The sequence below is a fragment of the Rhipicephalus microplus genome, chromosome 2 (genome assembly GCF_043290135.1).
Source record: "Rhipicephalus microplus isolate Deutch F79 chromosome 2, USDA_Rmic, whole genome shotgun sequence".
NCBI lineage: Eukaryota > Metazoa > Arthropoda > Arachnida > Ixodida > Ixodidae > Rhipicephalus > Rhipicephalus microplus.
In genome coordinates, this window is record NC_134701.1 from 29,952,189 (window position 1) to 29,967,961 (window position 15,773).

The following is a 15,773-nucleotide window of genomic DNA, read 5'->3' on the forward strand; positions in this document are numbered from 1 at the left end:
CCTGTTAATTTTAAGGGTTTCAGTAAAAACAGCTGCTTTAAAGAATAACTAATGCCATTTTTCCGTGAATACAGGTCACAATTGACGTGGTCTAGCAACATTATGTCGCACCTGCTGAGGGGAAGGAGAAATGTTTAGATATCTGGGAAGAGATCACCAAGCGGGGATATAAACACTGGGAAAACTCGCCTCCTCGTCTCACAAAGTATATAAAACACTACCTATTGGCGGTATCTACGGAGAGGAGCCAACATTTCCCACATTGTCATAACACAACTGCAATTAATGGTGTCGCCACCTAGGCGTTCGCACATGCAACGCCGCATCGATTGGTCACGCATTGCGTGGTTTTCTTAACTGCCACCTGGGCGGCGCCCCCATCGTCTAGTGTCGATGTGCCCAGATTTCGTTAGATGGCGCTGAATCGGCGCGTTGTGTACGAACCAAGGTGGTACGAACCGAAATTTCTCTGCTCAAGCTCTTTTTTTTTATTGCGGCTTAAATTTTAACGGTGTACTAGATTACGCTGGTTGATTCTGAAGCCGAGCAGCGTGCATTTTTTTGAGGTTTCTGTGGACTACAGCAAGCGATAAAATTAATATTGGTTATGATGAGAACGAGTAAAAATAAGTGCGAACTAGTGGAACTAGTGAAACGTGCGGCTGCCACCACCCAAAATATTTCGCAAGAAAATAAATGCGTTAACAGTGGATCCAGCTGACTCTTTGTCCAGTGGTGAAAAGCAACGCAGGCTGCGTAATGTAGTGCAGCATAGAATTCTTTTTTGCTGTCAGTCATCCCGCATACCCTTAGGTTTCGTGCTTTCGGATAAATTTGAAAAGTCCACCAGGTAAAATTTTGAACAATTAGAATTTATCCGATACACGCTGACTTTGAAAACGTTTTCAGTGTTTAAAGGGCATTTTCAAAACTGAGATTCATCAGTCCAACAAAGCAAGCATTCATCAGCAGCAGTAACCTCGCAAACTACGCCTCTGGGTATTACAACAAGCTTAATGTTGTAACACTAACGAACGTGAGTGTTCTGTACTTAGCCACTTATGTGTAACTGCTTTTGCAGTCACGGCCACAACGAAACAAAAAAGTGAGACATCGAAGTCTTTTGTTTTTCTACATACACATGAAGTTTCTTCATTCTTTCAAGTGAATTCATGGTAAAGTGTACAAGTCCAGTCTCGTTGTCAAATCTTGTTGACTCTTCGGGGAGCTCCTCCGACGCAAGCGATAGATGACAGGCATTGCAGACGCCAACGCACGCAGCCTTCTGCCTGTTGTGTTCCACTGGTTGCACATACAATAATATAGTAAAAATAGTTCGACATACGTGACAGAAGATGAAGATGTACGCATATTACAAGTACGTTCACGTTAATATCAATACAAGCCTTAAAATATGACAAATAACTTTACCTTCACATCTCGCACAGTCTTTCCGAAGCTGCTCTGATGAAAGAGATGGATGGCAGGCATCGCAGACGCCAGCGCAGACAGTCTTCAGCACGGTGTGTGCCCACGGCTGCACAATAATTATGTAAAATAGTGAGTCACACGTGACAGAGGAAGAACACAAATGCATAGGAGAAATACCTGCAAGGTGAAATGATAAGATTCGCGAGAGCTGGCATGCTAATAATTTCACCATGATGTCACACATCGTCAAAGACTCATTTCGATCTCTGTAGCACAACAGCTTAGGAGCGGTGGCCGCAGTCACATGTCCGCGAACCACCATGCCGCTAACAAGTCGGCGAGTCCTAAGCGAGCGACGTCGTTCTGCTCGAACAAGAAAACACGAGGCCAAACACGGTGCTGCGCGCGGAGTGTCTGCCGCCAGCGAACTTCGAGCAGGAGAGCGAGCGTACGCTTGGCCGCCGCCACGAACAGCGCCGAGCTGGTTTGGACCTAGCGCCGAAGAAATCAACGGTAACGCGGCCATTTTTTACAAACTCGAGCGAGTGCAGCGCGCAAATGCGTATCTGCCGCCGCGGCCTACGTTCGGCGCCGAGATGCTTGCGACCGACTGACGGGAAAGCCAACTGTAATGGCGACCAATTCTCAGTGAGTTCTGACGTGAGCGAAAGCCCCGCCAGCCCGTGCTGGTGCACTTACAGCGCGCGACACACTACAAGCAAGCTCTTTACGAGAACCCGCAACGTGTTTTCGACGACTCCCAGCACAGCGACGAGGTCTCATCCCAATATCGTCAGCCCGGAGCTCATCGCGGTGGCGAAGACAAGCGAGCACGCGATGAGCGAGCGTACGGGAGGCCGACGGCAATGGCGGCCAATTTTCAGGTGGTCGCAAAGCACAGGCGAACAGCAGACGCCGAAGCTTACCTTCGCGATGCATTTCGTGCGTGCGATGTACAACACAACCGAGCCCGTTGCCGGAAAGCGCGATCCGTATCGCACACGCAACAAGTAGAGTAGAATAAAGAATGATAAAATACTTTCCTTAGAATCCAGCGCTGTTTTCTGCCCCGAGTTGGACTGAAGTAAATATCCTTCTCGGCCGCCATATTGGCCCTCCCAACTGTTGCTGTCGTGTGTTGGTCATGACTATCTTGAAGCCAGAGATATACAGCGCAGCGTGGTGACGTGTCGAGACTTGCTCCAGACTTCATGGGTGCAGCGAAACGCAAAAGCAGCAGCCCACACTCATTCAAACGTACACAAAAGCACTACGTCGTAATTCTTAGATCGTCCAATCCAGGCGGACGTGGTCGAGCACTCCGAGCGCGATGCGACGCCTACCGTCGCCGGCAAAATACGGGGAGGTACTGAGCCAGCCGAGGAGGAGAAGGGAGGAGAAGGAGGGTTGGTCACTTTGGCAACGGTTTTCGTGCTGCCTGCGATCCCCGGGCAGTTCATCCTTTTGGAGCTTGTTAACAGACTAAGTGGTTTTGCGCGGCACGCTTCCTTCTGTGGTTGCTTCCAATGGTCTATCCTTTCATCGCGCGCGCCTATTGTGCTCCGTTACTCCTTTTTTGGGTAATTTTGCCTTAGAGTGTACAGCCTGCCCGCTTTGAATAATGCAAGTAAAACAACTATACGAATGCTTTAGAGTGTCCTGGCTTAAGAACTCCGGATTTTTCTAGGCATTACCCAAAGAGCATCAACATCGGCAACTATCGCAATCTCAAGAGACCTTTTCATAAAGGCCCACATTGTTGTTGAAGTATGGATGTCACAGCCCGGTCCCGTTGATTAGGGAGGCGATCGCCGGGCTAATTCAAAGGGCCGAAGTATTGGCCCCCCAAACCGCACCACGAAAGCGAGGAAAATTTAGAAGTGGTCCTTTTTGGCGCGCCAGCGGACGCCGGTTGTGGCCCAAAGAACAAGTCAGAGCCGAGAGTTGATAAACAAAACAAATATTATATTCTCAAAAATGGCAGATCGAAAACAATACACAAGAATGCACACTCCACAATAGTTACATACAATACGACACCAATCAAACAACGTACTACAAAGTACAATCAACCACTCTCGAAACAACGGACACAGACAACAATACGCACTACAATGCAGTCGCATGCATTGAACAACCAAGACACTTAAAGACTAAAGGGATAGAAAACCTATTCAGTCCAAAGTTCTTGGAACCAAAGTCTAGATGATACTCTTCCGAGAATCACTCACTCAAAGTCCAGCGTTGTTGTCGTTCCGCAGCCCTCGAAGTTTCTCTTCCAGGAAACCTCGCCGAAGTTTCTCTTCCAGGGAACCTCCGGTCTTCAATAGGCCACTCTCCAAGCTTCAAACTTCTTCGCCCGAACACGTCGGCTTCACACACGCAGCTGTTGCCACGCGTCGTCGCTCGATAGCGGTAGACACACGCTCTTGCCTGTAGCTCGAGCCTTCACCCCTCAGGTGGAAATCCTCTTCATCTCCTGCTTCGTCCCTACGGACAAAACCTTCGCCGACTACACGGCGGGATCCCTACGCACTCTGGCGCTAAATTCCGTCTTCTCCTGATCTCTCATCTCCGCTGCTCGGTTAAATACCTTCCGCGCGACATTCCAGAAGGTTCTCATCATTTCGTCGGCGCGATACGCAGCGAAGGCTGGGAAGAGGGTGAGACGGTTGGAACGCCCTCCGCGGCAGATGACTCAGCTCGGTATGACCACGCCTATTTCCTTCTGGAACTTTCCAGCGCTTGCTCGACCGCCGTTGTGGTGTGAGGAGGTTCGTCGGCGAAGCCATGCTTCCGGGAGGAGAGCGCGCGCCCCGGGGAGCCTTGGATGTTTTCTTTTTTTTTCTTTTGACCTCGCAGCGTCTCTTTCGCGCGTTATCGCAAGAATTTGGCGGCGCGCCCATTTTTAGCGCTCGTTCTGTGACACTACCCCCCACTTTAAGAATATTATCTCATAATATTCCAAACTACACAAACGAGCGCGAACAGTCAACACACACTCTGAAAGACTGTAACACAAACCGTCGCTCATGAAACTTCACATTCACAGTAAATCCTCAATACAACTGTACATTGTAATTCGATTCCACGACACAAGAAATATACCCACAGGTACATGACTACAACACTTCATCACACATTCCAAACAATACAAATGTATAAAGTTCTCTCACTACAACAATTACTATACTCACATCATTACTATACATCACATTACCGAAACAAACATTTTGACCCACTCAACATACAGTTGCGACACAGGACAACAAGGACATTAACACAACATATGGCACTCAGCACTGCCAAACACATTCAGATTCGACCTCAGCACCTATCCTGTGCATTTCGAGCTGCGCTTGCGTCCTTTCTTGCGGTGCTCGCTCGATCTCTTCTTGTGTTTCCACGTTCTTTTTCGGCGAGCTCTTTCCAACGACGATATCTGAGGCGGCGTCTCAGCCATCGTTGTCCCTTCCGACACCGTTAACGGGTCATAACGTTCAACGGGTCTTGTCGGTTTATTTACCAGCTTGTTCCAGTCACGGCATTGGGCCTGGCTGGCCGACTCCGTCATTTTTACACTCTCGGTCGGTTGGGGTCGTGACGACGTACGTCCAGCTGCCCACCCTGTGGACTCATTCAACTCGATCATCTTCTCATTCGCTGTCTCTTGCGCCGCGGCTTCACCTTGGGCTCTAGTGAGATCCGTCACGGGATGCTCCTCCACTGTATCTCGCGGTCGCTGGGTTGGCGAGGGCTCTATCTTAGGGTCTTCTCCGAAACATTCCGGATCATTCGGTCCTCGCGCCCCGTCGATGTTTCCGATGACAAGGTCGTACAGGGGGGTCATCATGCATAAAGCTGTAACATTCCCGCTGAAGTACGGGGTTTCAACCTCAATTTCTGCTTCGGGAAGCATCCGAACCGTACGGTCAATTAGGCAAACCGGTTTCGTTCTGCCTGTCAACTCACTTTCCCGTACCAAATTTCTCCGCACGATAACAGTGGAGCTGCCGCTATCCCTTAACACCGTAATCTTTTTGTCCCCAACTTTTTCAGGCAGCGTTGGCATTCCCTTCGAAACGCCAGTTGGCTGTTTTGACATTACAGCACCCACAATAGGAATTTTCTCCCCATTCTTCAACTCTACAAATCCATCGGTGACGGCATTATTATCAGATTTCGGTGCCGCTTGCACACAGGATACCTGGTGAGTTTGACTCACTCCGTTCCGACAAGCGTCTGCTTTGTGCCCAGTCTGACCACACTTGAAACATTTTACTGCCGTAGGGCTCGTAATGATCGTTCGACAGTTTTTCCCGCGATGACCCACTCGGTTGCACAGAAAACATCGCGGAATGCTCTCTGGTGCACGCTTCTTTTCTTCGGCAGCCCATTTCTTCGAATCATCGGGACAATCCTTCTTGACCTTGGCCAAATTAGTTCCACCTTGCGCTTCCAAGAATTGATCAGCCAATTCAAGCATTCCTTCAAGTGACTCAGCCTTCCTCTATTTCAAGTACAGCGACAGGCTTGGGTGGCCACTAGTAAGAAATTGTTCTCTAATTAGGAGCTCTCTAAGTTCATCGTACTCCTGCGCTGTCCCTGAAAGTTCAATCCATCTGTCGAAATAATGGCAAAGTCGGGCGGCATACTGCGTAGCCGTCTCACCATCAGCTGGCTTTCCTGTCCGAAATCTGTCCCGGAAACCTTCTACAGTAAACCTAAATCGCTTCAGCAAAGCAGCTTTCACCTTTGCATAGTTGGCTGCATCGGTCGGCGTCAGCCTACCGTACACACTGAGCGCTTCACCACTCAAGCAAGTACTCAAAGCAGTTGCCCATTGATGTTCCGGCAAATTCTGGCTCCTCGCAATCGTCTCAAATCGGTGAAGGTACGCGTCAAGGTCGTCCTTCCTTTCATCAAACGCTACGAGCAGCTTGCTTGGGTTCAAGCGGAAGCCGTGGTCCTCCCGTTCGCTGCTTTCAACTCTAGCTTGGACGGGAATTTCCCTTCGCTGTTGCAAACGTAGCCGCTCCAGTTCCATCTCGTGCTGTCGCTGCCGTTCCCTTTCCTCTCTTTCTTCTTTCGCCCTCTCAGCTGCCAGTCTTTCTTTCTCCAGCTCCAACTTCAATTGCAGCTCTCTTTCCTCTTTCAGCTGTTGCTCCCTTGCCTCTCTTTCTTCCTTCTCTCTCGTAGCTGCCAACCTCTCTCTCTCCAACTCAGCTGCTTTTTCTTCTTTGGCCCTCTCAGCTGCCAACTTCTCTCTCTCCAACTCAGCTGCTTTTTCCGCTTTGGCTCTTTCGACCGCCAGCCTTTCTTTTTCCAGCTCAGCTGTCTTTTCTTCTTTGGCCCTCTCCTTTTCTTCTTTTTCTTTCTGGGTGACCCACTTCCGTAGTTCGGCGCCAAAAAGACCTATCTTCTCTCCAAGAGCTACTAACTTTTCGAGATCCATCGTGTCTCGCAAATGCAGCCTCGCCGCGTGCAAAAAGTATCTGCCTAAATCAGTCTATCGGAACACTCTCCTGCACTCGTTAACGAGAACACTGAACAACACACCAAATTGTTCCGATAGCACTATCAAACACTCGAGGCTCTTTCTCACTACTTTGGACACACTGTGCACCAAAAGGTCCTGTGTCGCGGACGCCAGATTAATTGTCACACCCCGGTCACGTTGATTAGGGAGGCGATCGCCGGGCTAATTCCAAGGGCCGAAGTATTGGCCCCCCGAACCGCACCACGAAAGCGTGGACAATTTAGAAGTGGTCCTTTTTGGCGCGCCAGCGGACGCCGGTTGTGGCCCAAAGAACAGAGTCAGAGCCGAGAGTTGATAAACAAAACAAATATTATATTCTCAAAAATGGCAGATCGAAAACAATACACGAGAATGCACACTCCACAATAGTTACATACAATACGACACCAATCAAACAACGTACTACAAAGTACAATCAACCACTCTCGAAACAACGGACACAGACAACAATACGCACTGCAATGCAGTCGCATGCATTGAACAACCAAGACACTTAAAGACTAAAGAGATAGAAAACCTATTCAGTCCAAAGTTCTTGGAACCAAAGTCTGGATGATACTCTTCCGAGAATCACTCACTCAAAGTCCAGCGTTGTTGTCGTTCCGCAGCCCTCGAAGTTTCTCTTCCAGGAAACCTCGCCGAAGTTTCTCTTCCAGGAAACCTCCGGTCTTAAATAGGCCACTCTCCAAGCTTCAAACTTCTTCGCCCGAACACGTCGGCTTCACACACGCAGCTGTTGCCACGCGTCGTCGCTCGATAGCGGTAGACACACGCTCTTGCCTTTAGCTCGAGCCTTCACCCCCCAGGTGGAAATCCTCTTCATCTCCTGCTTCGTCCCTACGGACAAAACCTTCGCCGACTACACGGCGGGATCTCTACGCACTCTGGCGCTAAATTCCGTCTTCTCCTGATCTCTCATCTCCGCTGCTCGGTTAAATACCTTCCGCGCGACATTCCAGAAGGTTCTCATCATTTCGTCGGCGCGATACGCAGCGAAGGCTGGGAAGAGGGCGAGACGGTTGGAACGCCCTCCGCGGCAGATGACTCAGCTCGGTATGACCACGCCTATTTCCTTCTGGAACTTTCCAGCGCTTGCTCGACCGCCGTTGTGGGGTGAGGAGGTTCGTCGGCGAAGCCACGCTTCCGAGAGGAGAGCGCGCGCCCCGGGGAGCCTTGGATGTTTTTTTCTTTTTTTATTTTGACCTCGTGGCATCTCTTTCGCGCGTTATCGCAAGAATTTGGCAGCGCGCCCATTTTTAGCGCTCGTTCTGTGACAACGGAAGACACATATATGACACCTTGCTCGAACTCCTCGCTATCAATTAGCCTCTCTACCAGCGGACTGACCACGCACATCTAATTGCAAAACAGTGGCCGCACATGGTGAGTCGATGCCAACTTTGTTCTCTGCTTCCACTAAAATTGTGATTCCACTATGGGGCCTCGCTCAATCAATTATTAATATTACCATAACTGGCGTCCAGAAAAAAAGCCGATTGGTCGTCACCGGCTCCGAAGCAGCTTCCACTACTTCTCTTGTATGAAAAACATATATACACTGACGGATTGGTTGAGCCGAACAGCACAACTGGAGCACTCTTGATACCAAGGCTGATCATGAAGAATAAATTCAAGACATCCCACATAACAACTATAATGGCAGTGGAATTGGCAGCCCTTTTTACCGCGTTACATTTTGTCACCAATTTTCATTTCAGCGGTTACTCAGTCACTGTGAAATTATCGGCAATGAACGGACCAATCAAGCCGCCCGCTCAGCCCACGCAGAAGACCATGATTTGCTAATACCACTTTCTAGGACAGGTGCTGCACGAAAGCTCCGCTGGCTTGCTCGCCAGCAAACCACGTCACTATAGAATCAGCCACACTTCAAGCATGCCTGACTGTACTCGCTGATCCTACGTTAAGTCTTCAAGTCCCGTCGAGGCTTTTCCGAGCAGAAGATACTCTTTTAAGTAGGCTGTAGTTGGGCGTTGCGTTTACCAACGCCTACGCTTTCCGCGTTGGGATGGCCGACACCACAGCCTTTGACCACTGTGGCAACGAAGAAACCATCTGACATGTCCTTTGTGACTGTGCTGTCGCAAGGAACTCAGCAAATTAGATAATGAACCTTTGTCGGAGGAAATAATTTTACAATATTGACAGGATGCAACATCAAAGAAGAAGGCCTTGAAGCGCTACTGCGCTTTTTGCGATCGACTGGCCTTGCTGAATGGTTGCAGCCAGAACGCCCTTTCTGTGTGCGTTTTTGTTTTCTCAGGAGTGCACGTGCGCTTTCTTTTCTTCCTCTCTCTCTACTCTCTTTATCTTGCCCCTATTTCTTCACCTCCAGTGCTGGGTAGCAAACTCGATGCGAATATCTAATTAACTTCCCGGCCTTCCTTTTTTTTCTCTCCTCTCTTGTACCAAAATCGTTTCGCCGCTCTGTCTTTGACTCTGTGCACTTACTTTCGCACCCGGCAATCCGTGCACCACGAGCACATGTGACCACAAGATACCTGTGGCCGGAAATAAACAAAGATATTAGAGATTGGTCGTGTACGTGCACTCAGTGTCAACGGTCGACAATACAGCGCCACACGGTCACTCAGCGGTCAACGTTTCTCTCTTCCTACGCTCGGTTCAGAGAAGTTCATGTAGACATATATGGTCCTTTGCCACCTTCCCGAAATCGCTGCTGCATTTTCACCTGTGCAGACCGATTACTCACTGGCCAAAAGCCATTCCTATGCGGGATAAGTCTGCCGAGGCTGTCGCAAAAGCATTTCTGTAGGCATGAATTGCACACTTAGGAATACCATCCATCATCACAACTGATCTTGGACGCTAACTTGAGTCTTCCCTCTTCATGGAAACTTCTTGCGATCGTCGGCACACATCGTACGCGAACAACAGCTTACTATCCAGCAAGTGAGCGACAGCGCTCACTCTGTCGTCTGTTTCTTTCCCATTCTTGTCTATATAGCAACATTTTAAATTATCTAAGGCACAACTGATACAAGCTATAAAAAAAGAAGAGTACAGGTATCATTTGTGCCACAAATATTTTATTAAGCTATGCACTAACTCTCCCAACGTCACATTCTGCTATAGAATCTTTTTTCACGCTCAAACGGAGCTGCGCTAAAGCTTTATAATTTTATTATCCTGCAACAAACAGACTGCAGTGGAGCGAGTGCGCAAACTGCATAACGGCGTACGGTGAACGTTCCCAATAGATCGAAGTACTCCCACTGGGACCCCTCGGCACGCGAACAACCCTCAAAAGTTACTTAAAGTGCACGAGCGCTGAGTTGCTTTTCGCCTACCCGGTCAGTTTGTGGGAACAAGCAAAGATGAAGTCTTGCGCGATTCTCTTCAACAACGATGGTCTGCCTTCATCTCACACGAACTCTCGCATAGCAGGCTACCCTTGTGTACATGTCTAAAGTTTTATATCAATGCATCCACGTGGTCCTGCGCGGTGACGCGGTGAGAAAACCACTTCAGTCACCATGCGACCAACCATTTAAAGTGATTCGTAGCAGCCCAAAAACTTTCACTATTGAAATTCGTGGACGATCGGAAGTCGTCTCCGTGGGCTGACTGAAACCAGTGCACATGGAGCAACCACTGAACGAAACTGCCAGTGAGCCGCGTTCAAGAATCATCCATCCTTGCACCTCTCAATCTGAAAAAACTGTACGTCAACCTTTGCGAATCGGGACATAGGTGACTATCCGCACTCACTTCTAGTACCGACGCGACTGCGTAATAGGCTGGTCCCTTCGTTTACGAGGAGGGGAGTGGTGTGGGAACATAGTTTTGTTTCGACATGTTTTGGTTTCTTCACCACCGTCTGGCAAACAGGGGCGAACCTTGTATGCCACCGAAGGGTGTGGCTAATGTAAAGATCGTTTTCAGTTGCACCCTAGGCCAAGAGAGAGCACCAGACGCTTCGAAGGAACGAGAGGGGCTCAGGGGGCCTCTAACCATTCGGCTATGTATTGGCAGCAGCAAACAGTACATCATGTAAATGTAGTTCAGAAAAATAATTCCTCGACAACATATTCGCTGTTGCTGTTACTCAATAGAAGTTCATACCAACCTTTGTTAAAAGAACACAGTTTAGGAATCTAAGAGAACACTTGACAAACATTTCCAGGAGAACGCATCAATTGCTAATGGGGGAGGGTAATGGAAAAGAGGAGGAGGTACGCCAGCTCTCAAATCGATGTCCTGCGCTCTGGAGAGAAAGATGAATGCGATGCTCTTATTGTTTGACATCGTTGAAGGACAACTGAAGCACAGGCGTGCCTCGAAGGAAAGGTCTTTTGAGACATCTGCTGGCGCAAAGAGAAAGCCCATGTGGCGAAGAGACCACAGCAACGACACGCGCCAGAGCTGCCGCAACTGTGATTGGCATGCACCTCTTTTTGAAAGGCGTATTTGGATAAATTGTAAAGGACGCATACTCTCATTTAACCGCGAAAAGACGTAACGAGCCCGCTACTTCAAGTCTCCGGGTTGGGTACCCAGTAGCGTCAAGTTTCGTCTTTTTTTATTCATCTGCATCCTCGCTGTAATTACTACACTACCGTTAATGACTGTAATTCATGTTCCTGATCCTTTTTTCGGGCGTCATTGTTCATCAAGTTGTGTCTAACAAATATAAAAGCCATTGATCCTTGTCTTTGTTCCTTCATAACAAAAACGGGCAGCGCGACATACAGCACGCACGCAGTTCTGCTCCAATACTGGCCAGTCATGCGTAGTACTTAGATATCATTAAGTAGATATAATCAGTGCTCGTCTTGAGCTTAGTATACCGAATACATTCGTAACAAATTTTAACATGAAACATTTTCAGGATCTGCGCTGTCTCATTGAACTTTATTCATGTGACGTTTCAAAAGAGCCTTTTGTTCATGAATAATTCCAAATACATGCAACAATGCTGTGGAAAAAAGACCGCCTCCCAAAAAGAATAACACCCACAGCTAGAGAATATTTGGTGCACTTGACTGCAGCGAGGCTTTCCTTCTCTTGAAGCGGATCGCGTGATGGACAGTGCAAAGTTCGTGAGTTTACATTTGCAGAAGCACAAACTTCCAGTGCTTCAGAACACAGCTGAACTTTCTTTTATCCGCGTTCCTTTGGTTTAAAACTTGAGAGACTTGAAAATTATGCGTCATTTCGCAATGTGTATGACTCAGGGACAGGTAATACGAACACGCTGTGGAGGAGTGGCCTTTCTTTTCACGGGTGAGCTGCCAATGCACGTAGAATGCGAATCGAGAGGCGCATCTATTCGAGCCACTAGCGCGACGAGCAGCACGTGCGATCCAGCGCCATCTGTCGCACGCACAGCGCAGCTTCTGGTGACGTCACGAATGCTCGCGATGGCTGCAGTCTGCGACCGCGCGGGCGGGCCCAGTGGCTCGCGCGTCGGCCGCCGGCCAGCGGGCTTCCCCGCAGCGCTCTCTGCCACGCGCCGGCCAACCTGCCATCTTGAATAGCACGCCTCCAGGAAGACAGCTGTGCCGCCGAACGCGCCTGATTATTTTCAACGTGTCCGTGCCTGCACCGGCTGCGTTAGTCACCGACAGCCCGACCTCCGACTCGATAAAGGAACTCTTTACAACAGCGTTTGTGCCAAAGACTTCTCCTCTTGGCTTGTCAAATCGTCTACGTTCTTCCCGTCCCGACAACAGTACCTGCACTTTTCAGTACGACGCGCTTTACAGTCGCCTCTTGTGTCATGTTACTCCGGCCGCGGAGTGAACCTCTCTGCTACGTCCAGCGTTTAAGACCCGGCTTCATTTGCCGATGCTGCAATCTGTCCTAACGTCGCTCAGCTCTTGCTTTGCGAAGCGTGCTTGTAATGTCGCGAGGTAGCCGCGATTTTCCTCGCTCTGCGTCGATAGAGGGCATAAGCACGTGATGATGAGTTCGGAGAGTCGGATGTGCTATGAGCAGCCACCACGTCCGGTTTCAATTTTGATGGAGTGGTGCTGAACACAACAAAAGGCCCGATTTGTCAGCAATGCATAATGTGGTCTCACGTCAGTACTTGCGTTCTCGCGCTGAGACAGCATTGATCTGCACAAATTGGGACGCGCCTGTCTGCGGGGAAAGCATGTCTAAAAGCGTACTGCCGTCTCAGTTGTGGAGAAGGGGCCCCTGCTCTGAAGATCCGATTCTGATATACCGCACAGCTGAGCACATCTCTCTTGGAATGAGGCCACGAGCCCCCTGCGCGACCCCCGGACTTCACTCAGCGTTCGAACACTTTATTTTGCACCGTGGCGGCAGCAGGCTGTCGCGGACCAGTTTATCGTGAGCCGCTGCGAAAACTTAAGCGCCCTTAGCATGCGGGAAAACAAGCACAGTAGGCATGCGGGAGACGTGAGAGACCGTTTGTGCAAGCCATCCACCGCGCCGTAGCAGCGCTCCACTGAAGTGGAGGTTGGGAGGGACCTTTCATATCACGTGTGACAGGCACGCTAAAGGCGAATTTTCGCGACCATCAAGCGGTGCGCGCAACTGTGGGCCGCTGCGTCCGAGGAGTGATCATGGGTCTAGAAGCATCCAAGACAGCTCAGAAGTCGTCTCTGGTCCCTCTCAGAGATAAGCGATGCTACGCATGCCCGTTTTTTTGCGACAGAAAATGACCACCACTTTGATTTCAACGCATCTGCCTTCCAGCGTCTCGGATATTCTGAGCAAGATGCGCCGAAGGCACTGCCACGTTTGTGACCTGGTTCTTGTTCGCAACGGTGATGGTAGTGATCTCAGTGATGATATTGGTGATGTGCGCGATGTCCGGCAGTCAAGTGTAGTACATGCCTTCCTGTAAGAACTAATGCGGCCAATGTCATGGCGGCTGTTGGCATATGGTCCCAAGCCGGAACAGGCGGTCAAGAAACGCAGCTACCGCCAGAAATACTGCACGACTATAATTGGCAGTAAGTGATCAACTCTTAACTTATATAGCGTTCATATTGTGCCTTCTCTTTTGTTCTACCCCCACCGGGATGAGTAGCTGGGCTTCGCTTTTCTACTGTTATTGTGGGTGAGAAGAGTCCCAAAAGCTCTATCTCTGCATTTCTGTGTTTGTACTGAAAGAATTACGACTCGTACGTTTCGGTATGGTAGCAGTGAAAAACTTTATTTTTTTTCCTTTTCATGTAAAGTGTTACAAGCAGGAATCCTTTCTGAGTTGCTTAATTTCCCAATACGACATGATAATATTTTCAGCGCTCCAAAAAATAGTATGCATACGAAAAGGGCAGATTCAAAAAGGATAAAGAAAAAGCCACACGCATGTCCATCTTGCTGCCATTGACTACGTGGTCAGGTAAACTGCCGCGTGCGCATCCCAGCTAGAATATTACAGTCCCGTGGATTGCCGGGTATCTTACTCAACAACGTTCCTTGAGCTCGTTCAAGGTCATTTTTGCGTTTCATACGCTACATGTGTTTCATCCATAAGCAGTTATCCCCTCCACAGGATGGTACAGCGTCTGTCCCCTACACAACACCACTTACTTCATTTATATCTTTAATGCATAGTTATACTGCCCGAACACAGTCACTCTTATGTTTCGGCTCAACAAACGCGGAAAAGTTTGGCTGATCTTAGAACTGATGGGCACGCATAATGCTTACGTGCTTTCGAGTACTAGCACGTACGTTGATGTTAGCAGCATGCGAAAGACAAAAGGCGCTTAGGTTCACTCTTGGTGTACATTTGCCTGTTCAGCAAAATTTTTCAGCGATTAATTTGACTTGCGTAGCTACGAGAAAGTTTTGGGAACCTCGCATCATCCGCTATTTTCTTAAAATCCACACACCGTAACTCGCACAACACTCGTGTTAGAGTGGTAATATTATTATTTATTATTATCTATTACGTACTGCTGACCTGTTTACCAGGTCTAAGCAATGGTCATACAGAAATTTTCCCTGCACATGCCACACAAATAGTATCACACAGACATAACGACATCGGTAATATTTGCAAAAAACAACACAAAAAACATTGCAAAAAGCATACATTACAACATTTTGCAACAATAAAACCAAACAAAAGCAATACAATGAATATTATAACCTTGTTCACTGAAACGCAACGTACGCAAAGAGAAGCAATGCGTAACTCTGGACAATGCATGAATATAAAATAAGTAATAGCGCAATTTGTTATTGATTGTTCAGGGCATTTAAACCTAAGCCAACCGTTTATGCTACAAATATTGTCTGTTCGGCTATTCCATTCACGGGAGGTTCTAGAACTAAAAATACTCTTGAACGTATCTGCGCAGTTTACGAAATCTACAACTTTCTTTGAATGACATGATGGCAGAGCACATTCACATGTTTGTTTATTCTGCTCTGTTTTGCTCATTCCTGTTTTGCCATGAAAAGTGAGGTGAAAAGCGTAGCTTCCCCGTCCTTCTTCTTTTTTGTTGTTTTTTGAGCTTTGGTTTTAATGAAAAAAAAAGTGAAGATGGTGCGCACCAAGAATGAAAACTTAACAAAAATCAAAGAGATTTTACTTGGACCATTTTTTGCTTTTTTAAGTTAAGAGATCCCGCACAGCAGCTGTGCATTCAATATTGTTCTAGTATAAAAACTTTTTATGCGATAAGTGTGATGTGCGGTGTGACTTTACATGCCACCTTCGCTAGTGACCAAGCTTTTTCATGGCCCATTTTTCAATATGCTCACCGTGTTCATTCCGTTTTACATCAGATGTGAGTCCTTCATATTTGTCTGCAATGACCATCGATTTGAT

At 48.3% G+C, this 15,773-nt stretch overlaps 1 protein-coding gene across 2 annotated transcripts in view; it reads left to right on the plus strand.

The window, feature by feature from the left end:
• Sh (Potassium voltage-gated channel protein Shaker) overlaps positions 1-15,773 on the plus strand; it is a 535,670-nt gene that overhangs the window by 23,451 nt on the left and 496,446 nt on the right. The window contains exon 1 of one of the 2 annotated variants that reach the window (XM_037420260.2): positions 11,795-13,941. The exons of the other annotated variant lie outside the window; for it this stretch is intronic. Coding sequence (XP_037276157.1) covers positions 13,853-13,941 — 89 coding nt within the window. The 5' untranslated portion in view covers positions 11,795-13,852. Of the gene's footprint in view, positions 1-11,794; positions 13,942-15,773 lie in introns of those variants that run through there. 2 annotated transcript variants of the gene reach the window in all.